This window comes from Lynx canadensis, chromosome C2 (genome assembly GCF_007474595.2).
Source record: "Lynx canadensis isolate LIC74 chromosome C2, mLynCan4.pri.v2, whole genome shotgun sequence".
Classification (NCBI taxonomy): domain Eukaryota; kingdom Metazoa; phylum Chordata; class Mammalia; order Carnivora; family Felidae; genus Lynx; species Lynx canadensis.
Window position 1 is genome coordinate 88009873 of NC_044311.2, and position 25705 is coordinate 88035577.

The following is a 25705-nucleotide window of genomic DNA, read 5'->3' on the forward strand; positions in this document are numbered from 1 at the left end:
TCCAAACCCTTTCTTGACATGGAATTTTGTATTTAAATGAAATCTTACATAGAACTATAAACATAAACCTATAACCACAGACCTGCTTGCGCTAGTGACTTTCTCTCTGTCTCTGTCCCTGATGAACATCAGATTGGGTGATGAGATTTTTCTCTAAACCTTTATTTTGTTATAATATTTTTAATACCTGTCCTAAATTTTGATGCTTGGGCATTCTTGGAATCTTTTACTTCCTTTCATTTACTGAAATTGTAAAATACTGAAGTAGGAAGGGCCTTAGTGGTTTTAAAGTTCATAGTTCTGTTTTTTTTTTTTTTTAAGATTTTATTTTTAAGTGATCTCTACACCAATTGTGGGGCTCAAATTTACAACCCTGACATCAAGAGTCATATGCTGTACTGACTGAGACAGCTAGATCCTCCTGTATTTCATCGTTCTTAATCCAAGAGGTGAAGATGGACTTCAGGTTGCCTGAAGCTTCTGAAATTACATGCAAAACTTTTATGTTTGTGATTTTCTTTTCCTTTCTTTTCCTTCTATCAGATGCTACAAAAGATCCAAGACCCTTTTTGATCTGGTTCATATGTGACAATTACCTACCCATTAAGTACTTTAGGATTCAGTTTTCTCTTACAATGCTGATGTTAAGTCGACTACCCTTTTATAAAGTTACTTGTATGTTAATAGTTTCCTCTTCTCCCCAGCAAACTGGTTAACATTTTCTATTTCCAATCCTAGGCATATCCTTGGGCCCCAGGTTAGAACCTTTTGTTTAGATAGTGCTTCTTAAATTTTAATGTGCATACAAATCACCTGGAGAACTATTAAAATGAGTATTTTGTTGCATATCTGGAATGGGTTCTATCATTCTGCATTTCTTTTTTTTTTTTTTTTTTTTTTAAATTTTTTTTTTTTTCAACGTTTATTTATTTTTGGGACAGCGAGAGACAGAGCATGAACGGGGGAGGGGCAGAGAGAGAGGGAGACACAGAATCGGAAACAGGCTCCAGGCTCTGAGCCATCAGCCCAGAGCCCGACGCGGGGCTCGAACTCACGGACCGCGAGATCGTGACCTGGCTGAAGTCGGACGCCTAACCGACTGCGCCACCCAGGCGCCCCTATCATTCTGCATTTCTAATGAGATTCTAGGTGAAGCTGTTGCTAGACCAGCAAAGGGCTAGAGTATATGTACCTTGAGGGGAAAGGTCTTGTGTGTAGCAGTGGTTGATACACAGAATCCAGTACATGTTTTTCTCTTCATATTTATTAATTCACTTATTGATTTATTTTTTCATTTTATGTGCAAACAATAAATGCCACATTTTGGGGTGCCTGGGTGGCTCAGTTGGTTAAGTGTCCGACTCTTGATTTCAGCTCAAGTCATGATCTCAGTGTTGTGGGATTGAGCCCCACATCAGGCTCTGCACTGATGCAGTTTAAGATTCTTTCTCCATCTCTTTCTGCCCCCTCCCCACCTCACGTGCTCACTTGCACGCGCGCTCGCTCTCTCTCTCTCTCTCTCTCAAAATAAATAAACATTAAAAAAAAAAAAGCCAGGTATTTATCAGATTCTAAGGTACTTAATAGGAATATATATATAGTTGATTAAGGATAAGCTCTACCTTCCTTGAATTAGTTTTTGTTGTTTGGTAAACAAAGGAATTAAATTTGGTTATGTTAGCCTTGAATTGGTAGCACATAGGAAGGTGCTCAAAAATTAGGCAGATGAAGTGTTTTGGGCTATCCAATAGACAGTTGATCTGGACTATCCATTAACTCTGTTAGCATGACCTACAGTTACATTAACTGTGATTGCTGAGTTATACATTTGGCTAGTTCTGCCCAAACCCCTAGATTTCCTTTTTCATGTGAAGAACAGAGCTTTGGATATATTGAAATTGAAGTGACAGAGGTATGTAAGAGTAGAATTGTCCTGGAGGTATTAGAAATGTGGCTTTAGAGTTTAGATAATATAGAGATATTAAACATTGTTTTTTTGGTAAACAGCAAAACACTAAACAGGGTTAACTTGCTATTACTACTTTGAGAGTAGTTACAAACATCTAAGGAGAGAAGATTATTAGAGGGAGCCATAGCTGTTTTGTTATTTAATCATAACCATAGTGTTGCATAGGTGATTTATAGGTTTGTTTTGCTTTGACAATATTAAAAATCATGTGAGGTCTTCTTCCTTCTAATACTATAAGCATATGGTCTGGTATTTCAACAGAATGCCAGGTTTATTCTGTATAAAACAAAAGAATAGTGTTTAAATTTTTTTTTTCTTTTATGATATGGTGAAAGTGGAGAGGCTTATACATTTTTTACCTAGGAGGAAAATTGCAAACAACCTGAATGGCCAGGACAATGGCTTAAAAAATTGAGTTGCAAAAAAATAAATAAATAAAAAATAAATAAATAAAAGTAAAAAATTGAGTTGCCTAATGAAACAGTGCTTAAAACAAATTGTTTTAATAATATGGGAAAATGCTGAAGGAAAAAAAGCATGATACGAAATTGCATATACCGTATGATCTCAGCCACATTAAAATGAGTAAATAAAAAGACTAGAAGGAAATATATCAAATTAGGTCATCTCTTGGTATTTGGGATTACAGACTTATTTTTTCAGTTTACTGTAATATATATATATATATATAAAACTACCTGGCTGGCTCAGTCAGTAAAGCACGCAACTCTTGATGTCGGGGTCGAGCCCCATGTTGGGTATAGAGATTACTTAAAAATAAAAATCTTAAAAAATGGCAACAAAATGATCTTTGGTTCTAGTAGACTTTCTCATGCAACTTTAGTGCATATTATTAAAGTTTTAATGTGTACTTAATATTTTGGTACAGTTGTCCTTTTTTGTTAGCTTAGATGTGTTCATCAGAATCTTCCATGGAACTTTATTTTTTTTTAAATTTTTTTTTTAAGTTTTACTTATTTTTGAGACAGAGACATGAATGGGGGAGGATCAGAGAGAAGGAGACACGGAATCTGAAACAGGCTCCAGGCTCTGAGCTCTCAGCACAGAGCCCGACGCGGGGCTTGAACTCACGGACCGCGAGATCGTGACCTGAGCTGAAGTCGGCCGCTCAACCGACTGAGCCACCCAGGCGCCCCATTCCATGGAACTTTAAAGAGTATACCTGTCTCGGGGCACCCGGGTGGCTCAGTTGGTTGAGTCTTTTTTTTTTTTTTTAATGCTTATTTATTTTTTGAAAGAGAAACAGAGTGTGAGCGGGGGAGGGACAGAGAGAGGGAGGGAGACGCAGAATGTGAATCAGGCTCCAGGCTCTGCAGTATCAGCACAGAGCCGGACATGGGGCTCCAACCCATGAAACATGAGATTATGACCTGAGCTGAAGTTGGACGTTTAAGCAACTGAGCCACCCAGGCACCCCAAGTCTGAGTCCTGATTTCAGTTCAGGTCATGATCACAGTTGTGAGCTTGAGCCCCATATCAGGCTCCAAGCCCAGCTTGAGATTCTCTCTCCCTCTCTCCCTCTCTGCCCTCCACTTGTACATGCACTGTCTCTCAAAAAAATTAAAATTAAAAGGTATATGTATATCTCACCTCTACCCTAGAGATTCTGACTAAGTAGATCAAGAGCAGGGCTAGCATCTGTAGTTTTTTAAAGCTCCACAATTAATGTGAAAAGGCACCCTAGCTGAGAAAGTTGTCTATAAGCAGAAGCTGTATTGTATGATACTTACTTTGCAGCAGCAGATAGCAATTTCTGAACTAACATTTTAAAGTATTCACTTGCGTTTAGTTGTTAAACTTAAGAGGAAGGCAGCATATTTGAATTAGAAAATAAATCCAAATACAGTACTGTGTTGTTTAAAAGCTAGCTAGAAAAAAAACCTTACACAATATTCCATTTAATAATATTCCATATCTAATTCATGATGTGTTTGATTTTATCTTTTTCTCCCTAGTGAGTGGAGTGCCATAGAAAAAGAAATGGGGGATGGACTGCAGAGTGCTGGTCACCATATGGATGTGTAAGTACCTAGAGCATTTAAGGTAAAATCCAAAGTGAAGTTTAGTGATGAAATGATAGTGATTCTTCTGTTCTGCTTTTATCAAGTTTGCTGGCTTTTATGTTATATGCTGTGTATACAGATCTGACTTACACAAGCTTATTTCAGAAATGGAAGATTAATTTAAAACATTCAAAAATCAATCAGTCCAATTCATATGTTAGTAGAATAAAGAAAACTTGTATGTTTATTTCAATACATGTAGAAAAGGCATTTCAACATCCACTCACAATAAAAATTCTCATCAAACTGAGAATAAGAGGAGTTTCTTCAGTTTTAAAACTTACAGCTAATGTACTTAATAGTGAAGTATTAAAAACTTACAGCTAGTATTGTACTTAATAGTGAAATATTGATGCTTTTTCCTAACATCAAGGAATAAGGCAAGATTGTCTGCTCTCACCACTCCTGGTAAACATTGTAGTAGAGGCTCTAGTCCAGCAAGGAAGAGACAAGAAAATCAAATGCGAGGCATAAATCTTAGGAAGAAGTAAAATGATCTCTTTTTGTAGTTAACAGGATCTTTTACATAGAAAATCGTAATCAACTAAAAGTATTATAGAACTAACAACCAAATTTAACAAGGATGCAGAATACAAGCTCAATATATAAAAAACAAATGTTTTTATATACTAGCAACAACAATTAGAAGATAAAAATTGAAAAACAATGCTTTTTATAATTGCATCAAAACAAAATATAAATGAAATACCTCTACACTGAAAACTTTATATATAAACACTGCTGAGAAAAAAATTAAAAAAAATTTTTTTTCTTTATTTATTCTTGAGAAAGAGACAGGGTCCAAGCAGGAGAGGAGCATAGAGAGAGGGAGACACAGAATCTGAAGTAGGCTCCAGGCTCTGAGCTGTCAGCACAGAGCCCGATGTGGGGCTCGAACTCACGAATTGCGAGATCATGACCTGAGCCTAAATTGGTTGCTCAACTGACTGAGCCACCCAGGTGCCCCTGCTGAGAGAAAAATTTAAAGACCTAAATAAATGGAGAGATAAACTGTGTTCATAGATTGGAAGCGTCAGTAGTGTTAATATCTCCATTCTTCCCAAATTGCAGTCCCAATCAAAATTCTGATATAAATTTTTAATAGTAATTGGTATTACTTAATTCCAAAATTTATATATAAATTTAAAGGACCTAGAGTAACCAAAACAGTCTTGAAAAAAAGAACAAACCTGGAATATATTAACTGATTTCAAGACTTCTGTAAAGCTATATCCTGTAAATACAAGATAGGTATTGGCATAAAGGTAAACAGATCAATGGAACAGAAAAGAGTCCAGAAAATAGACTGGGATTTAAATAGTCCATTTCAAGAAATGGTTCTGGAATAACTGGATATGTACATGGAAAAAAAAATTAACTTTGAGCCATCTCTCACACCTTACATAAAAACAAATGCAATTTGGGTCATATACATAAATATAAAAGCTAAAATTACAACTTTTAGTAGAAAGCACATGAGAATATTGTTGCAACCTTCAAGTTAGCAAAAATTTATTTTTATTTTTATTTAACCTTTATTCATTTTTTAGAGACAGCATGAGCGGGGAAGGGGCAGAGAGAAAGGGAGACACAGAATCTGAAGCAGGCTCCAGGCTCTGAGCTGTCAGCACAGGGCCTGATGTGGGGCTCAAACTCACGAACTGCGAGATCATGACCTGAGCCGAAGTCGGACGCTCAACCGACTGAGGCACCCAGGCGCCCTGTTAGCAAAAATTTCTTAAAGAAAACATGAAAAAAACCCAAATTTTTAGTTTTTTCTATTTTCTTTTTCTTTTTTTTTTTTTTTTACTTAGAAGGACAAGGAATTTCAAAGACATTTTTAAATGGTAAAATGTTCTTTATCGAAATTAAACATTTTGCTTATTAAAAGATACTGTGGGGGCACCTGGGTGGCTCAGTCAGTTAAGCGTCCAACTCTAGGTTTTGGCTCAAGTCATGATCTCATGGTTCATGGGTTCAAGGCCCACATCAGTCTCCACACTGACCGTGCAGAGCCTGCTTGGGATTCGTTCTTTCCTTCTCTCTCCCTTTCTCTCAAGATAAATAAACTTAAGAAAAAGATAATGTTAGGGAAGGGAGAAATGGGGGAATTAGTGTTAGAGAAGATGAAAAAGTTATGGAGACAGATGGTTTGGAGACAGATGGTCTGGAGATGTGGAGATGGCTGCACAGCAAGGTGAATACACTTAATGCCACTCCACTGGACACTTAAAATGATTAAAAGGTAAATTTCATGTTATGTTTATTTACTACACACACACACACACACACACACACACACACCATTAAAATAATGAAAAGGCTAGCTACTGACTGGAAGTAAACATTTCCAACCAGAATATGTAAAGAACTCTTACAAGTCAGTAACAAAAAGACAAAAAATACTTGTTTTTTTCTAAATATTTCTTCAGGCCATATTCAAGCTGACTGGCTACTTTTCAGCCTTAGAAAGTCTTCCAGCATTCTGTTGATTTAGCATTTTCAGTATTTTCAGGAATTTATGATTATCCCTTCAGGTGATTTAAAGTGTTAAGTAAACAATTTCAGTACTGATATCTAAAAATCATTACCATTTAAATTTTTGTACCCAAGGATGTGCTATTTATCTTTATACTATGTTTCCTGTCTTCAAGCCACCAGCCCTGTTTTTTGTTTCCTTAACATTCTTTCTGAATCATAGATTTATGAATTAAAGGCAGTTTTTCTTATTCTTAACAATGATTCTCAAGACTTTTTTCAGTCATGTAGAAGAAATTCCATCCATAGTCTAACAAATGTAAATTTGTAATTACAGAATATGTCCTTGCCTCTTTTAGAAACCCTATAAGCACATAGTTTTTCAGAAGGTTTATTTATTTTTTACAACTTCAGTAAATTTTGTTTGCTTGCCTACATGAAGCAGGCCTGGAGACATAAATTATATTATTCTTTTATTCTCATGCTAGGTAATCAGAGTTAATTTGAAAAGTTATATACCATACAGAAGTAGTACATGACATAACCCACATCCTTATGGAATTCATAATGTGATTGGAGAAATAAAACTAACACACAAGACATTACTTTGATAAAATTTAATTTCTGAATTGTTGATAAAAGACCAGAAGTGGTGACTGGAGACTAAAGTAGTCTGGGAAGATCTCCTAGAGGTGCTGAGATCTGTGCTTGTAGTATTTGGAGAAGCAGTGTCAAGAGCGGTCAGTCAGGTCACATTTCTGTACAAGGAAAGACTCCTGTCCAGGAATGAGAATGGTATGGCAATAAGGGGCTTATATGGGTCAAAGCAGAGGTTGCTGGGGCACCTGGGTGGCTCATTCAGTCGAGCATCTGACTTCGGCTCAGGTCACGATCTTACTTTTGAGTTCGAGCCCCACGTCAGGCTGTGTGCTGACAGCTCAGAGCCTGGAACCTGCTTTAGATTCTGTCTCCCTCTCTCTCTGCCTCTCCCCCACTCATTCTCTCTGTCTCTCTCTCTCTCTCAAAAAATAAACATTAAAAAAATAAAATAAAACATGTTAAAAAAAAAGAGATTGCTTTTGACAATTAGTATAAAATAAACCTTCTAAAATTTTTTGTAATCTTTATTTACTCTAGTTTTCCTTTTGTAGCTTTTTGGCATTACTGTATGTAGTTGGTGCCAGGAATATTTGTGCACCAATTATACTAAACTCTTATTTTTTCTGCAGATTTTGTAGCCCTTTCATAAAATATCTTTGAACAAAAGATATTATAGTCTTATGGTGCTTCTTGTGTATTTTTTATTTTTAACATTTATTTATTTTTGAGAGAGCAAATGCATGTGCTCGTGGGTGGGGGAGGGGCAGAGAAAGGGAGACAGGATCTAAAGTAGGCTCTCTGCTGAGAGCACAGAGCCTGACATGGGGCTTGAACTCATGAATTGTTAAATCATGACCTGAACTGAAACCAAGACAGGTGCTCAACCGACTGAGCCACCCAGGAGCTGTCTTATGGTGCTTCTTAAGCTACCTATAAGAAGGACCTTTTTGTTTGTTTTGTTTTTTATTTCCAAGCCATTGCTGATCAAAACATGTTGGTAAAATTCAATAAAATTTTCATGGTAATTAAAAATTGCTACCGGGGCGCCTGGATGGCTCAGTCAGTTAACTTGACTTCAGCTCAGGTCATGATCTCATAGTCCATGAGTTCAAGCCCACATCGGGCTCTGTGCTAACAGCTCAGAGCCTAGAGCCTGTTTCAGATTCTGTGTCTCCCTCTCACTCTGCCCCTCCCCTGCTCACATTCTGTCTCCCTTTCTCTCCAAAATAAATAAACATTAAAAAAATTTTTTTTTTAACTGCTACAAATGTTTCTCAATACTTATTCTCTGTGTACTTATTTTGTTACTGAAGGTAGCAAATGGTCTGTTGGACCATACATACTTTGAACAACACTTCTTTCTATCATTAATACTTTGTATCATGATAAAACTTTGTATGCAATGTTTTTTAAACAGGTATGCATCTTCTATTGATGATATTTTAGAAGATGAAGAACATTATGCAGATCAGCTAAAGGAGTATCTGTTTTATGCAGAAGCACTGCGGTAAGTATAATAAATGTTCCAGATGCAGCCCTGTGGCTAGTCACCACTCTCTTCACTTCATATGTTGCCAGAAAGTAAAGATAGTAAGGTGATTTTTATTTATTTATTTAAAAACATTTTTTTTTTAATGTTATTTTATTTTTGAGAGAGAGAGAGAGACACAGAGTGTGAGTGGGGGAGGGGCAGAGAGAGAGGGAGACACAATCCGAAGCAGTCTCCTAGGCTCCGATTTGTCAGCACAGAGCCCGGTGCACAGCTTGAACTCACAAGCTGCAAGATCATGACCTGAGCCGAAGTCAGACGCTTAACTGACTGAGCCACCCAGGCACCCCAAAGATAGTAAGGTAATTTTTAAATGAATTCATCCCCCAGGTATTGAATGAGGTCTCCTTGTATTCCTCTGTATTGCAGAGTGCTGGGTAGAGGTATTTAAGACCAGCCCTGTTCTTGAAACGTGGTATTGATAAAACTAGTCAGTCTCCAGCCACAGAACTGTTTGTATGTTGTTCTTTCTATTTGTTCAGTTTGAAGATTGGATGCAAAATACAGATTGAGTGTGTGTAGGTAGCCCTGTCACTAGGCAATATGTTGCCTTTTTAATTTTGTAATTTTTTCCACATCTGCTTATCTTCTTAGTAAGGTTGTGTAACTTCTTAATATCAGGACTTTGTCTTCTGTTTTTATGGTATCTCTTGCAGAGCCAAACAGAATTCTCTGGTATATAGTTCTATTTTAGAAGAAATTAGCATAGGGGTGCCTGGGTGGCTCAAATGGTTACACATCTGACTTTGACTCAGGTCATGATCTCACAGTTCATGAGTTCAAGCCCCACATCGGGCCCTCTGCTCTCAGCACAGAGCCCGTTTCAAAACCTGTCTCTGTCTCTCTCTGCCCCTCCCCAGTTCACATGCTCGTGCGCGCTCTCGCGCTCGCTCTCTCTCTCTCTCTCTGTCAAAAATAAATATTAAAAAAAGAAGAAATTAGTATATTTTTTCTGTCCAATTTAGAAAAATGAATCCATTTACCTGAAATAGGTGGCTTTTGGCTGTAGCCACTTTGGGTTATTTTCCTGTCATTTTTAAAAGCAATATAAGAATTCTGTTAGTATAGAGGACCAGTGTTTCTTTAGCTGTTTAGTAGCTGATACAAAACATCTGTACATTTTTAACCTTGCTCCTTCTAGAGCTTTGAGTACTCAGGAGTTTCACCAGGTATTTTCATGTTACCAAGCAAAAGAAAGTTGCTGAACAGAGTGGAATTCTGTACAGTTCTTAAAAACTATAGAAAAGATGAATGTATATTGATATGTCCATGGTATATAGTTAAGTAAGATAATATGTAGAATCACTTGGGGCGTGTGCATATGTGTATTTGTAAGTGCCTACCTAAGGTCTGGCAGAATATGCACCATCTATTAATATTAACATGGATTGTGTCTGGATAGTGGAGTTGGGAAGAGAAGGAGTTCTTGAAAGTTTTTTTATTTTGTACATTTCTGTGCTAGAATCTTAGTTTTGTTTTGTTTTTTACACTAAGCATGGGTCACTTATGTGAAAGTAAAAACTAAGACATTTCTATATAAAGATGAAAAATTTGAATTTAAGGAATACTCAGCTGCTTTGTGAGATTCCAGTATTAGTTTCTATGTTACACAAAAGATTTCATTAATGTATGTGATAATGGTATGTTTGTTGAGAAAAATGTTGCAAGTATCTTAAAAAAAAACATCTTTTATTATGTATACTTTTTATGCTTAGGTTCTAACTTTAATTTTTTTTAATATTTATTTTGAGAGAGAGAGCATCAGCAGGGGAGAGGCAGAGAGAGGGGAGGGGGAGAGAGAGAATCCTAATCTCACAAACCTTGAGATCATGACCTGAGTTGAAATCAAGAGTTAGACTTAACTGACTGAGCCACTCAGGCACCCCTGGTAGATTTCATTTTATATTGGGCTAGTGCATTTTAAACTTGAAAATTCTAGGTACATATTGTAAATATTTCCTCTCTACCCCTGGGGAGAAAAAAATTTTTTTTCTTGAAAAAGAAAACACGTGTATGCGCAACCGGGGGACAGGGACAGAGAAAGAGAATCCTAAGCATGTTCCACACCCAGCACAGAGCCCTACATGGGTGCTCTATCCCACAACTGTGAAGTCATGACCTGAGCTGAAATGAATAGTTGGATGCTTAACCGACTGAAGCACCCAGGTGCCCCTGAAAAATTTTAATATGTTAAAAGAGAAGCCATAAAAATTAAGTGGCAGCACTTTTTTTCATCCCTAGGGCTGTATGCAGGAAACATGAACTTATGCAGTATGACTTGGAGATGGCTGCTCAGGACTTAGCATCCAAAAAGCAGCAATGTGAGGAACTGGCAACTGGGGTGAGTGTGTTTCCATTTCAGTCTCTGGTATTAGTGCAGCAGGCCGTATAAGGAATGAGCTGCAGTTGTAATACCCAAGATGCCTGTAGCTTTTATAGGGGAATAATTTATGGGCAACTTTGTAATTCCTTGGTTTGTGATCTTGATATAAAAAGATATAAGCCATTAAAACATCATATTACATAGCAGTGTAAGAAATTCTGCCAACATTGCTCTGTATAGTGTCTTCTCATTTATATTCAGTACAAGTGAAAACGCATTATTCTTTGTGATTGAAATAATGACTTTTACAAAGTAAATCATAGAAATTTTAGCTTATTTTGAAAAGCCTTGCCCAGTTTGAATCAGTTCATCTCTCATAAGAAGGAGCTTCTGGTATAGGGAATAGATGTGAAGAAAATTCTGTATCTTATTTTATGAACCTTAGATTATTTTTATAATCGGCTTTCTACTGTCTAGCCATTTTATTGGAATAAATTAGCTGTCGTAGTGAGAGTACACAATCTGGAAATAATGAAAGTGACAGTGCTACCATTTACCAGTCACTTCATACTTAACAAGTACTTTGTTATCTCTGAAAAGTCACAGATATATGTTGTAGGAAAAGACCATTTGACTATGAAACATGTATATACTAGGCTTGATTTCTTTCTTTCTTTCTTTCTTTCTTTCTTTCTTTCTTTCTTTCTTTCTTTCTTCTTATTTATCTATTTTTAATGTTTATTTTTGAGAGAGAGAGAGACAGAGCATGAGCAGGGGAGGGGCAGAGAGAGAGAGGGAGACACAGAATCCGAAGAGGCTCCAGGCTCTGAGCTGTCAGCACAGAACCCAATGCAGGGCTCAAACTCCTGGACTGCGAGATCCTGAACTGCGAGATCCTGATCCTGACCTGACCCACTGAGCCACCCAGGCATCCCTAGGCTTGATTTATTTTTAGAACTGAGGGGAAACTCCCAGGCCATTTTCAGGAAGCATGATTCTCTACTCCTACATGTGAAGGGAAAAGTGTTTCCCTTAGTAATCTCCAGAGAGTAAGGAAATGTTAAAGCAGTGATGCTTGAGGCTACCCTCCAAGGGAAGGCATCCTATTTAATTGATAACCAAGTTTCAGTGTGTATTACGCAGATTTTAAATGTTTTTTGTTTTAGTTTGGCCTGTTTCTTTTGTCACCTGTTGGATTTTTTTTATCTATTTTTTATGTCATAGAGAAATGTTTACAAAATGACCTCTAATCTAAAGAAATAACTTGCCTAATGCTTCACATAGAAGTTTTCCATTTGATTAAGAAGTTCAGTTAGAATTTTTTTCTTTTTGACTATTCCATATTATTCCAGTGTTAGGAATCATATTAGGAGCCCCCTGGTTGTAAGACTTATTGGTGCTTCTGTACTGAGCTAGGAGGAAATGGCAAAAGTTTTGTTTCCCTTTTTCTAAAATTTAAAAAAATGTTTATTTTTAAGAGAGAGAGACAGAGCGAGCGAGCAGGGAAGGGGCAGAGAGAAGGAGACACAGAATCTGAAGCAAGCTCCAGGCTCTGGGCTGTGGGCACAGAGCCCTGTGCAGGGCTCAAACCCACGAACCATGAGATCATGATCTGAGCCAAAGTCGGACACTTAACCGACTGAGCCACGCAGGTGCCCCTCTGTTTCCCTTTTTAAAAAAAATGTTTAATTGTGATTAAATATACATAACAAAATTTATCATCTTAACCATTGTTTTTTTTACCTGTGGCTTATTTTTCTTTAAAAAAAAATTTTTTTTTTACATTTATTTATTTTTGATAGAGACAGAGCACAAGTGGGGGAGGGGCAGAGAGAGACAGAGACACAGAATTCGAAGCAGGCTCCAGGCTCCAAGCTATCAGCACAGAGCCTGACGCGGGGCTCAAACTCACAAACCGCAAGATCATGACCTGAGCCAAAGTTGGACGCTTAACCGACTGAGCCACCCAGGCGCCCCTTGTTTGTTTTTCTTTTTAAAAAATATTTTAATTTTTACTCTTATTTCAAACTCAGAAAACAGTGGAAGAAATTAGTACAGCTATTGAATTTACATTGATATAAATTAAAAGCAGTTTTATGGAAGCATAGGTTAATGAAAGATTATACTAGGGGTAATCTTAACCATTTTTAAGTGGTATACAGTTCAGTAGTAGTAAGTACATTCACATTGTTGTGTAACCAACCTCTAGAACTCTCTTCATCTTGCAAAATTGAAACTCTATATCATTGAACATCAACTATCAATTTCCTTCTCTCCTCAGCCCCTGAGAGTCACCATTCTACTTTCTGTCTCTATGACTTTGACTACTCTAGATACCTTACATTAAGTAGAATCATGTAGTATTTGTCCTTTCATGACTTGCTTATTTCCACTTAGCATAATGTTCTCAGGTTCATCCATGTTGTAGCATGTGTTGGAATTTCTTTCCTTTCTCAGGCTGAATAATATTTATTTATATGCATATGCCACATTTTGTTCATCCATTCACCTGTTTCTATTTCATTTTAGACTGTGAGAACATTTTCCTTGAAGGGAATGACTACCAAGCTCTTTGGCCAAGAAACTCCAGAGCAAAGAGAAGCCAGAATAAAGGTGCTAGAAGAACAAATAAATGAAGGAGAGCAACAGCTAAAGTCTAAAAATCTGGAAGGCAGGTAAAAATGCTGAGATGTTTAACAAAGCTAGACATGTGTACTACATGGCGGATTGTTGGTTTGTTTGTTTTTTTTATAACATTTCCCATCTTCATTAACATCCCTGAAATATAGTCTGTTCTTCAAGGGCAATTTTTTTTTTAAGATTTTATTTTTAGGGGTGCCTAGGTGGCTCAGTTGGTTGAGCATCTGGCTTTAGCTCAGGTCATGATCACTCCGTGGGTTCGAGCCCCGCATTGGACTCCATGCTGACAGCTCAGCCTGGAGCCTGCTTCAGAATCTGTGTCTCACTCTGTGTTCTACCCCTCCTCTTGCATCCCCCCCCCCCTTGTGTTCTGTCTTAAAAATAAATAAACGTTCGGGGAGCCTGGGTGACTCAGTTGGTTGAGTGTCCAACTTCAGCTCAGGTCATGATCTTACAGTTCATGAGTTTGAACCCCATGTCGGGCTCTGTACTGACAGCTCAGGACCTGGAGCCTGCTTCGGATTCTGTCTCCCTCTCTCTCTGCTCCTTCCCTGCTCACACTCTGTCTCTCTGTTTCAAAAATAAATAAAGATTAAAAATAAATAAACATTCAAAAAAAATTTTTTTTAAAAGATTTTATTTTTAAGTAATCTCTGGGGCACCTGGGTGGCTCAGTCAATTGAGTGTCTGACTCTTATTTTGGCTCAGGTCCTGATCCCAAGGTCATGGGATTGAGTCCTGCATCAGGCTCCATGCTGAGCCTGGAGCCTGCTTAAGATTTTCTCCCTCTCTCTCTCCCCGCCCCCCCCCTTTCTTTTACTCTCCCTCTCCCCATATTGCATTCTCTCTCTCTCTCAAAAAAAAACCAAAAAAACCAGTAATCTCTACACCCAACATCAGGCTCAGACTTCCAACCCTGAGATCAAAGTCACAGGCTCCAATGACTGGGCCAACCAGACACCCCTATAACCTTTTCTTCTAACATGTAGTGATTGACTTCCTAAGAAATTTGAATGATCAAAAATCATGTTACAGAAACAGTTTTAGTATGGGGGAAAAAGAAAGAAGAATTTCAACTTCATAAAATTATTTTCCTGCACTTTTCCTGATTTCTGGCCTTTGCACATTCCCTTTGCCCTTTCTTCTCCATCACTTAACAAAAGCCTGATGATTCTTCAGTGCCCAGCTCTTGCACTTTCTTTGTGAAGCTTACTCCTAGCCTTGCAGGCTGTCATAGCACTTAGCTCATGCCACAATAGCATGGCAGTTTTGTTTTGGGTGTTCAGGAGCCCTTCTAAGTCAATGACTGTGTATGTTTCATCTTTATGTTCCAACACCTTACATTGACTTGGCATATGATTATTCCATAAATATTTCTAGAAATTCAACTCTCAAAGGTCTTCCGTCACTGACTTATTTTCCTTATTGCTGTCTTTGTCCAATAGTATGTAGATCAAGGCAGACCAAGAGTGTATCATTGGTTTTGAGGTGTTTTTGTTAATTTTTAGAACTGGCACCAAATAAGTAAAAGTAAACTTTTATGAGTAGAGTTACAAAGGTAAATGCCTCTCAGAATTTTGAAAACTCTAGTTGTCATTTAAAGCCAGTACATGATGATTGTGATACGGTATATCTTGTCAAAAGAGTGTATGTTTTCCAGTGACTCCAGGAGGGCAACTTCATGTGAAAAGAGCCATTTATAGCTGATTTATAGGAATAATTTGACGCTGGAATTCTTGGGGCAAAAATATTGATTATTAAAATGAAGAAGAATGTATGACTGTCTCTGCTTTTTTTTCTAGTATAATTTTTAGGAAGAAAAAAAAACTGTCATATATACAATAGTTTTTTTTCACCTGTATAGACAAAAACCAATGCGAATGAGAACTGGCTATTAGAATTTATAATATAGTTTACATAATTTGAGTAAGTAATAATGTTGACTACACATTTTATTTCAGAGAATTTGTGAAAAATGCTTGGGCTGATATTGAACGCTTCAAAGAACAAAAGAACCATGATTTAAAGGAAGCTCTCATAAGCTATGCAGTCATGCAGATCAGTATGTGCAAAAAGGTAGGTTTTGGTGTCAGGGAAGATACGGTGTGTTCAAAAGTGGTTATGAATTTCTTTAAAACTAATTTCTCTTCCTTGGACTAGAAAGCTTATTTTAATTTAATTTTTTTAATGTCTATTTATTTATTTTGAGAGAGAGAGAGAGAGAGAGAGACAGAGTGCAAGCAGGGAGGCAGAGAGAAAGACACAGAATCTGAAGCAGGCTCTGAGCTACCAGCACAGAGGCCAACGCAGGGCTTGAACTCACAAACCATGAGATCATGACCTGCTGGGTGCTTTAACTGACTGAGCCACCCAGGCGCCCCTATCATTTTCATTTTAAAGCCCATTCTTCTCCCCTTCTCCCCTTCCAGAATGTTTTCCAATTTCTTTACTTAATTTTGAAAGAAGTATTTTTTAATAACCAAAATGTCGATTACTGAGTCTTCAGTCACCTAAGGTACCAAATTTCTGTGCTCTATTTATATCCAGTATTTGCAAATATATACCAACAACTTTACTTGGATTATATGGTGTTCTTGGATGTGGTGGTAAAATACTGTTCCTAATAGTGATAGATAGTGCTTTGATTGGAAAATAGCTTAAACATTGGGGAAAATGTGGTCATGACATGGTTTGTTGTCATAGTGAGTCTTCCGTGTAGCTGATGTCCATAGTAGAAGATATGAACATGGAAGCTTCATTTTGGGGAGTGGTTTTTTTTTATTATTTAAAAAAAAAATCTTTTTTTTTTTTTTTTTTTTTTTTACATTTTATTTTTAAGAGAGAGAGAGACAGAGCACAAGTGGAGGAGAGGCAGAGAGAGAGGGAGACACAGAATCTGAAGCAGGCTCCAGGCTCTGAGCTGTCAGCACAGAGCCCAGCGCGGGGCTCGAACTCACAAACCGTGAGATCATGTGACCTGAGCCAAAGTCAGCCGCTCAACCGAATGAGCCACCGAGGGGCCCCAGGGGAGTGTTTTGACAATACCAAAATCTTTCTAAAATGCTGTTGTAAGAACAAAATATGAAACATTCCTTCTTTTTTTATAACCTAAGACCTGCCTATGTGTCTATCAGCTACTATCAGTGCTTTACAATTTACCAGCACTTTGCAGTCTACCAAGCGACTTAACATGCGTTGTCTCAGTAAATCATGTAAATAGCAAGATGAATTCTCAGTTATGAAGACCTTCTTAGAGGGAAAAACCATGCTCATATAAACAACTTATGCTTTAATTCATCTGAAATGTGTATTTTCTGGCTAGTCACCATCACTTCCCTAGCCCTTTTCACTTGTATCACTAACAGTAAGCATAGTAAACAAAGATATTTTAAGATGTAAACACCAGACTCTAGCATTAGTCAAGTGGGCTTTTTTTGTATTGGGCAAATTCATATTTATGCCCCAGTTAAAGTGTAAGTTACTCCATGTTATAGATCTTTGGGGTCAGTTAAGAGAAGTTAAAATCATAACCAAACCGTCTGCAAATGTCGACAGTGGAGTATGATTACAGCTTGGTGGTGTTTTATCTATTGTTGTCATTGTGCCACATCCTACTGCTTTACAGGGTGCCTCACATTTAGTCGTCTTTCTAGCCTGCCCTTTTTTAATCTCAGGAGGTCTGAAAGATCAGGTAACACACGTTTTTTAGAGTTGGTTTTATTGTGTTTTCATAAAAGACTCATCAGTAAGCTCCTTGTGATCTTCTGTTTGCTGCTTTTCCAAAGGAAAATGCAGACTATATAATGGCTCAAAGGACTTTTCTCCCCATTTTACCTAGGGCGGGGTGGTTGAGGGTGCTAGAAATTAATCTCTGAATAAAAAGGATATCACTGTAGGTGTATTTGGACATACTGTTGGATAGCTTGTATGTCTACTCATGTTTTCTAAGAAAACCATTACAGTAAACAAGAGTTTACTACATGAGGTTTGAAAGATGTGTGTTCACCTTATTTCCCAGGAACAGTACTATAAAGTTTCATCATGTTTTATTTTCTTCCTTAAGTAGAATAATAGATTTTTGTATTTGAAAATCTACAGTATTTTTTTTAGAAACTTAAAATTAAGTACGAGAAGTCAAGATTAATACTAGTTTTTTTTTAGATAAATATGATTATATTTTATTTTAGTTGTGTATTAACTTTTAAAATATACCATACCGTGTTACAGTGTCAGATATCCAAAGTGGTAATTGAATATAATCAAATGACTAAATTGAAGTAGTAGTAAACCAAAACAAAATAGTTTTATATAAAAAGTATTAATATTAGCATTTAAAAATCAACTATTCTAAGTATTATTTTGGTTAACCTTTTTTATAGTGAATTTTCTAATTTGTTGGATCAAGGACTGAGCTTTTACGAAATACTTGATTTGTTTTTTTTAACATTATTTATTTTTGAAATAGAGTGCAAGTGGGGAAGGGGCAGAGAGGGAGAGGGAGACACAAAATTCTGAGTAGGCTCCAGGCTCTGAGCTGTTAGCACAGAGCCTGACATGGGGCTTAAACCCATGAACCGTGAGATCATGACCTGAGCCTAAATCAGGTGCGTAACCAACTGAGCCATGCAGGCACCCCAATACTTGATTGATTTTTAAGCTACTTTATCTTTTCAAATTAAAAAAATGATCATATGGAAAAAGATATTCCATGCAAATAGAAGTGGGGAAAAAAAGCTAAGGTGCAGTACTTAGACAAAATAGACTTTAAAACAAAGACTGTAACAGTAGACAAAGGGCTTTACATACTGATAAAGGGGCCAATCCAGTAAGAGGATATAACAGTTGTAAATATCTACCCAACACTGGAACACCTAAATACATAAAGTAAATATTAACAGGCATAAAGGGAGAAATTGATGGTAATACAATAATTGTAGGGGGTTTTAACACCCCACTCATATCAATGAATAGATCATCAAGGCAGAAAATCAATAAGGAAATAGTATCTTTGAGTGATGTTTTAGCCCACATGGCCTTAACAGATATATATAGAACATTCCATCCAAAAACAACAGAATACACGTTCTTTTCAAGTGCACATGGAATATTCTCCGGGATAGATCACATGTTAGGCCACGAAACAAGTCTCAGTAAATTGAAGAAAACTGAAATAATATCATCATCTTTTCTGACCACAATTGCATGAAACCAGGAATCAGTCACAAGAAAAAACTGGAAAAACACAAACTTGTGGAGGCTAACCAGTATGCTAACCAAACCTTCAATGAGTTAATGGAGAAATCAAAGAGGCAATCAAAAAATACAAATGAAAATGAAAACACAATGGTTCAAAATCTTTGGGATGCAGCAAAAGCCGTTCAAAGAAGGAATTTATAGCAATACAAGAAACAAGAAAAATCTCGGGGCGCCTGGGTGGCTTAGTCAGTTGAGTATCTGACTCTTGATTTTGGCTCAAGTCATGATCTCGCAGTTCATGAGTTTGAGCTCTGCATTGGGCTCTGTGCTGACAGTGCGGAGCCTGCCTTGGGATTCTCCGTCTCTCCCTCTTTCTGTCCACCCCCCCCCCCGCCCCGCGCCAAATAAATAAATAAACATACAGAAAAAAGAAGAAAAGTCTCAAACAGTGTAACTTATACCTAAAGGGTTTACAGAAAGAACAAAGCCAAGGTTAGTAGAAGGAAGGAAATGATAAAGGTCAGAGCAGAAAAACTATCATAAAAGTAACATACTCTCATTGCAAAAATTTTAAAAATCCAGAAGCATATTAAGTAAAAATTCTCTCCCTCCTCCCCCAAATCCCTTTTTAGAAACTTACCACTGTTACAGACTTCGTGTGTATCCTTCCAGACATTCTTACACATTTACAATCATTAAGAAAATATACACTTTCCTTTTCCCTACACAAATGGGATTGCATTGTATGTGCTAGTGTGTAGTTTTTGTTTGCTCATTTGATGTCTCATAGATCTCTTACTGTGATAGTCCATATCTTATCCTTTCTAACAACCAGTACTCTATTAGATTCTTTATCCAGCCAAAGACATTTAAGATTTGAAGATATTTATCAAAGCTTCGAATATTGATAGATATTGGCATACTTAAATATTAAAATACTGCTTCTTCATAAAATATGTGTCTTGTTTGTTGACAAAATACCTTTGTTTCTACCACTTCCTTAGATTTTACTGCTATGTTTTTATATACCTGCATTTTTGTTTAAGCATATTAGGTATATTATATTACCTTTGTGCTAAATAGCCTGCCAGAACACTAAGAAGGATTTGATAATTCAGCATATTATTGGTTTTTATCAAAACATGTGTTGTTAGACTAATAATTTAATAATCCATTAATTTTTAAATCAATTTTTATTTAATTGTTAAACTAATAAGGTATTTTTCTTTTAAGTATTACGTAGAACAATTTCCTGAAAACTTGTTTGGTTTACAAATAGAAATAATGCAAACGTGATATGAATAAATAAGTTTGTTATGAGCCTTGAAAACTCAGTTTTCCAAAAAGTTGTAGTAGCTCTTTCCCCATCTTGAAGATAGGCTATACAAGCGATTCTCTTTTTTCAGAAGCATTAGACATTCACTTATATTAGTCATTGCTAGAAATAGTGTCATATTTGCTGGACTTGACAGTTATTCCAAAAGGTGAAAGTAGCATACCAGTAAGCCAAACAGTTGGATTTTCAGAATCCTTCCAAGATTACATTTTAAAGTTTTTTTCTTTCTTGTTTTTGTTTTTAATAGGGAATTCAAGTTTGGACCAATGCTAAGGAATGCTTTAGCAAGATGTAATCCTGTGAAATGAATTTCTCTTCAATCAAAGTGCCCCAGAACAGAAGCACAAGTAAATAAAAAAAAATAAAGTTGCTATCCAGTATACATAAAAATATATATAACTTGAGTAAATTCAACTTTCTTTAATTTGATTGTAGTTGTGTTAATATAGCACAAAAAGGATGTATTTTAATGAATATTAAATATTATAATTTGAGGTTTTGGGGACTGGTGCTGATTCCAAAATGTTAATTTGATAATATATACCAGTATATTGTTTGTCAGGCTTCTGAACCAGTGACTGAATGAAAGATGTTAGATAATATGTTTGTTTCAATGCCAGTTGTTTCAGATCTGTTTCTGTAGGGAATTTTTCCCCAAGATTGCATTCCTGTCTTTACTTAGTAAGACCCACTAATCTGTTATAGGGGGTTATTTTTTCTTGCCTTATAGTTGAGCTGTTTGGTTTGACCTAGCTCAGCAGAAACTTAGTGTGAACTCTAAGGTTTTCTCTCACATTCATTGATGCCCCCTATAACATTTGCATACACTAGAAAATGCCTTCAATTTGTGTTTTACCGGAATTTTGATACTGGTCAGAAATTTTATACTGCCAACAAAGAAGACTCAACTTCTCAGATATATAGTGGAACGCATTGTTATGATCCAGGAATTGCTATATAGAAAGTTTTAATTGAATATGTTACATGTAAGCACTAAATTCTTCTCAAATAATTCTTAACCTCAGTGATGAGCCTAAATTTACTATGCTTGGCTCTCTACACATGGCATTTCAGGGTACAAGATGTAGCATTTCATTGTATAAGATACATGTAGTGAACATATGTGTTAGTATCTTCATTATTAACATCCTTCTTCTCTATTGCTTGGCTGTAATTTTTGTAAAGATAAATTATATTGTTTGTATGGTGTGTGTGTGTGTGTGTGTGTGTGTGTGTGTGTGTGTGTGTGTGTGGTATATGTTCAGAAGCCAAGTACCCTCATTTTGCTAGCTTTGCAGTATTTTAAATGTGTTCTCATTATTACTAATTAATGTAAAAAAAAAAAATCCCCAGTACTGTTCAGCATTTGACTTTTTTACATGTTTAAAATGTTGCTGGATTTTTGTGCTGTTTGCCAGACTTACAATAAATAAATGAAGTATTGTGCTGATTTTCATATTTTTGTTATTTTAACAAGGTGGTTTATACATATTAGTATCTGATGCCCTGTGAGAAAATAATAATAATACATGCCATATTATGTTTTGAAGTATTTAATTGTGTAAATTTATATTAGGCCAGAATTTGGATTTAAAAAAAATAAGATGCTGAAATGAGATATAACTTTTAAATTTTTACTTTTTTTTTTAAAGGTAAAATTGTCAGAAAAGTCGTTTGTATACTCACCTCATTCCATTGAATTGTATCATCTCTTGACTCATGAAATAAAACAGCTTTTCATTTGGCACTTAAAAATCAAAAGTCTTCTCTCCAAAACGAACCTTAAATTAAATGTAAAATGTATTAGATTTTTCCCTACTAGCTGACTTAGTTTGAGAAGGCCATTATTACCTTTTTTTTTTTAATATTTATTTTTTAAGGTTTGTTTATTTTGAGAGAGAGAGTGCAAACCAGGAAGAGGCAGAGAGAGAATCTCAAGCTGGCTCTGTGCTGAGAGCACAGAGTCCCACATGGAGCTCAGTCTCATGAACTGTGAGACCATGACCTGAACTGAAATCAAGAGTCGGACACTTAACCAACTGAGCCACCCAGGTTCCCTGTTACCTATGTTTTAAGAGATGAATTTAGGAAAAATATTTTTCTAAAATATGCAGATATTCACTTGGTTGTGTGTATGTTTAGGAATATCTTGATTTGGGTTGACTTTTTAAAAAGTTTAATTTGATAGCACAAATCATCCCTTAAAAAAAAACAAAAACCTCTTAAACTTTTTTTTTTTTTTTTTTAAGTAGACTGCATGCCCAACATGGGGCTTGAACTCACAACCCTGAGTTGCATGCTCTACCAACTAAGCCAGCCAGGCACCCCACCCCACCCCCCCAAAATAAAACTCTTTAAAGGAATTTTGTGATGGAAATTATTTTTTGTATGATCTACAATAAGTATAAAGAAAGTAATCTGTGCAATAACCCTTTTCACTATTTAAAAATCAGAACTCTAAGATGAATTATTAAGGAGAGATGAAGTTTAAATTTTCAAAGCTAAATATAAAAATATAAGCAATGACTGAAGAAAAATGACTCATTACATTAATGTAAATAGTAATAGAGGAAGATTTCATCTTGACAGTGTACTAGTGATGCAGTTGATATAGTCAAAGCATTAAAATCAACTGAAGTCATACTTAACCTTCATTTACATCCAAAACTTAAGTATGTCTGAATGAGTCACTGGTAATTACAACATAGCATCCAAAACAGGAACTGCGGGTTCTTAAAATTCAAGCATCTTTAGAATAAACACACCCAGCTTGGAATGGAATGAAAAACCAAGAGTTATATAACAGGAATGCTAGGCTTTTTATATCTTTATAATCATTCTTTAGATTTATATTCATACTCTCCCCCTGGGTAGAATTTACTGATTCTCATAAAAAGTTTTACCTAAAAAAAAAGATTTAAGAATTTCTTTCAAGGGTGAGTAACCCAGAGAGGTCAAATCAGTAGAATTATATTTGCTTCCTAAATTATATAGCTTTTAATACTTATATTTAAAGGAAGGAATAAGCTGTTGAAAAAGATGAGCACATTAAATCCAAAATAAGTAGAAGAAAGGAAGCACAAAATTAATGATATTAAAAATAAAGTTACAAAGCCAAAAGTTGGTTCTTTGAAAAGATTAACAAAATTAAAGCTCTAGGAAACCTAGATGAGAAAAGAAAAAGCACAAATTCTTATCAGGAATGAGATGGGGGATGTTATTATAGATCTTACAGAAATTAAAAGGATAATAAGGAATATAATGGGCAACTTTTTTTTTTTAATTATGGGCAATTTTAAACCAATAAATTAGATGAAGTCAACAAATTCCTTAAAAAATACAGCTTGCTAAAACTGATACAAGATGAAATAGAAAATCTGAGTAGCCTTATACCAAATAAATTTATTATCAAAAATATTCCTACAGAAGAAAACTCCAGATCCATGTGGCTTTATTGATGAGTTTTCTCAAACACTTAAAGAAGAAAAAGCTTTCATTCTACATAAACTTTCAGAAAATAGGGAAAAGGGAATACTTGCTTCCCATTTTTTTTAAATGAGGGGCACCTAGGTGGCTTAGTCGGTTAACTTCAGCTCAGGTCATGATCTTACAGCTTGTGAGTTCAAGCCCTGCGTTGAGCTCTGGGTTGACAGCTCAGAGCCTGGAGCCTGCTTCGGATTCTCTGTCTCCTTTTATCTCTCTCTGCCCCTCCCCAACTCGTGCTCGCTCTCTTTCTCAAAAATAAATAAACATTAAAAAAAATTTTTTAATGAGAAAAGCATTATTACCACAGTACCAAAACCGGCCAAAGATACCTGGAGAAAAAGTGATATATCAATATACGTCATAAACATAGATGCAGAAATTGCTAAACTAGTAGCTAATTTGACACAGCAATATGTAAAGAGCATAATATGTCATGATCAAGTAGAGTTTATCTCAGAATGCAAGGTTGGTTTAACATTAAAAGTTAATTACTGTAATCCATCATATTAACAGAATAAATAAAGACCATTTTCATACATGTAGAAAAAGCATTCGGCAAGATTCAACACTGATTTATTATTTAAAACTCTCAGCAAACTAAGTGCTCTCTTTGGCAGCACATATACTAAAACTCTCAGCAAACTAGGAAAAGAAGGAAACTTAATTTGATAAAGGGCATCTGTGGAAACCTACAGCTAACATACCTAATGTTGGAAAAGTTAAGCCCATCACTGGACAACTGCCTGTCAGACAATATATGTTCCCATTTCTCCCTCTTCTACCTTTGCTGAGGTTCCTCCAGTTTTTACCCCAACCTTTCTGCGACTATCGCCATCCCCTGTTGCTTCCTGTGCTCATTGCCGAAGTCTTTCTCAGTATTTGAACTGTGAAGCAGATGAATGTCCCATCTGTGAAGCTCAGAGAGTATGTTCGCCAGGTAAGCAGTCCCAAGGTCAGAAGGTTTGGGGAATCTATTGATTCAGCAGATAATTATAAAATCCATCCCCAGATGAAGGTGAAACTAGTTGATTCAGCAGCAAAGAGCCCAAATGAATAAAATATTCCTTTCATGTACTTATGTGATAGAAACACCATTCAGCAGAAGACAAGGAGAAATTCCTAAATATTCAGTGCTAAAGCCTTCATTTTAGAGGATATAGCTTCAATTGCATCAAATCAGAGCTATCAGAGCTGAAACAGGCACAGTGCAGTGATGTGGCTTGCCCAAGATCCCACAGCTAGTAACTGGTAGAGGCAGAGTTTGACCTCACATAGCATGCATCCAGAGCCTGGTACTTGTTGAGGCTTTTCCCTTTTGGAGGAGTAGGGGACTTTAGATGTCAACATACCTGGAAGAGAACCTCTGGGACAGACCCATGAGGGTGGGGGAGGGGTGGAAAAGGTAACTTTCATGATGCTCAAACTGCGAGATACTTGACAAGAAAATGTCTTGGGTACTACTGGGAATGGGAGAGGAAGAGAGAACAGAATGAGGTGGGCTGTGGGGGAAATACTAGACTAGTTCTCCAACTTGAATGTGTTTGTGAATCACTTGGGAATCTAGCTAAAACACAGGCTCTGTTTCAGTAGTTTGGAGTGGAGCCTCACTGCATTTCTAACAAGCTCCCAGATAATGTCAGCGCTACAGGTCAGACTGAGTAGTGAGTGTTAAAGAATATATATAAATAAGTATAAAATATGAATCATAACTAGCTTTTAAGCTAATGGCCTGGCCAAACCAAGGGCCATTTATTTACAGTTATTTAGCAAATACAAAAGTTTATACAAAAGTTGTACAAAAAATTAGGCAATACCAGTTTCTTAGTTCAGTTCCAAGTTTACAAGTTGATACCAGAAGCTAAATTTAAAACATGTGAAGCCTTAATAAAGATGAGTAGATGGGTAATGATAAAAAATTAAGACTGAAACAATAATATGGTAATTAACAATAGTATTAATGAGGGGGAGAGACTTCTTGTTAAATACAGTCATTTAGACATGGGTCTATCTTTGTGCCTTTAAAAAATTCCTCTAAAATGACAAT

At 36.2% G+C, this 25705-nt stretch overlaps 1 protein-coding gene across 1 annotated transcript in view; it reads left to right on the forward strand.

Moving 5' to 3' along the window:
- SNX4 (sorting nexin 4) overlaps nt 1–21626 on the forward strand; it is a 71578-nt gene extending 49952 nt beyond the window's left edge. The window contains exons 9-14 of the mRNA XM_030329613.2: nt 3946–4011; nt 8549–8638; nt 10922–11021; nt 13533–13678; nt 15605–15719; nt 20423–21626. Of these exons, the coding sequence (XP_030185473.1) occupies nt 3946–4011; nt 8549–8638; nt 10922–11021; nt 13533–13678; nt 15605–15719; nt 20423–20470 (565 nt within the window). The 3' untranslated portion in view covers nt 20471–21626. The remainder of the gene's footprint in view (nt 1–3945; nt 4012–8548; nt 8639–10921; nt 11022–13532; nt 13679–15604; nt 15720–20422) is intronic.
- The last annotated feature ends 4079 nt before the right edge of the window (nt 21627–25705 follow it).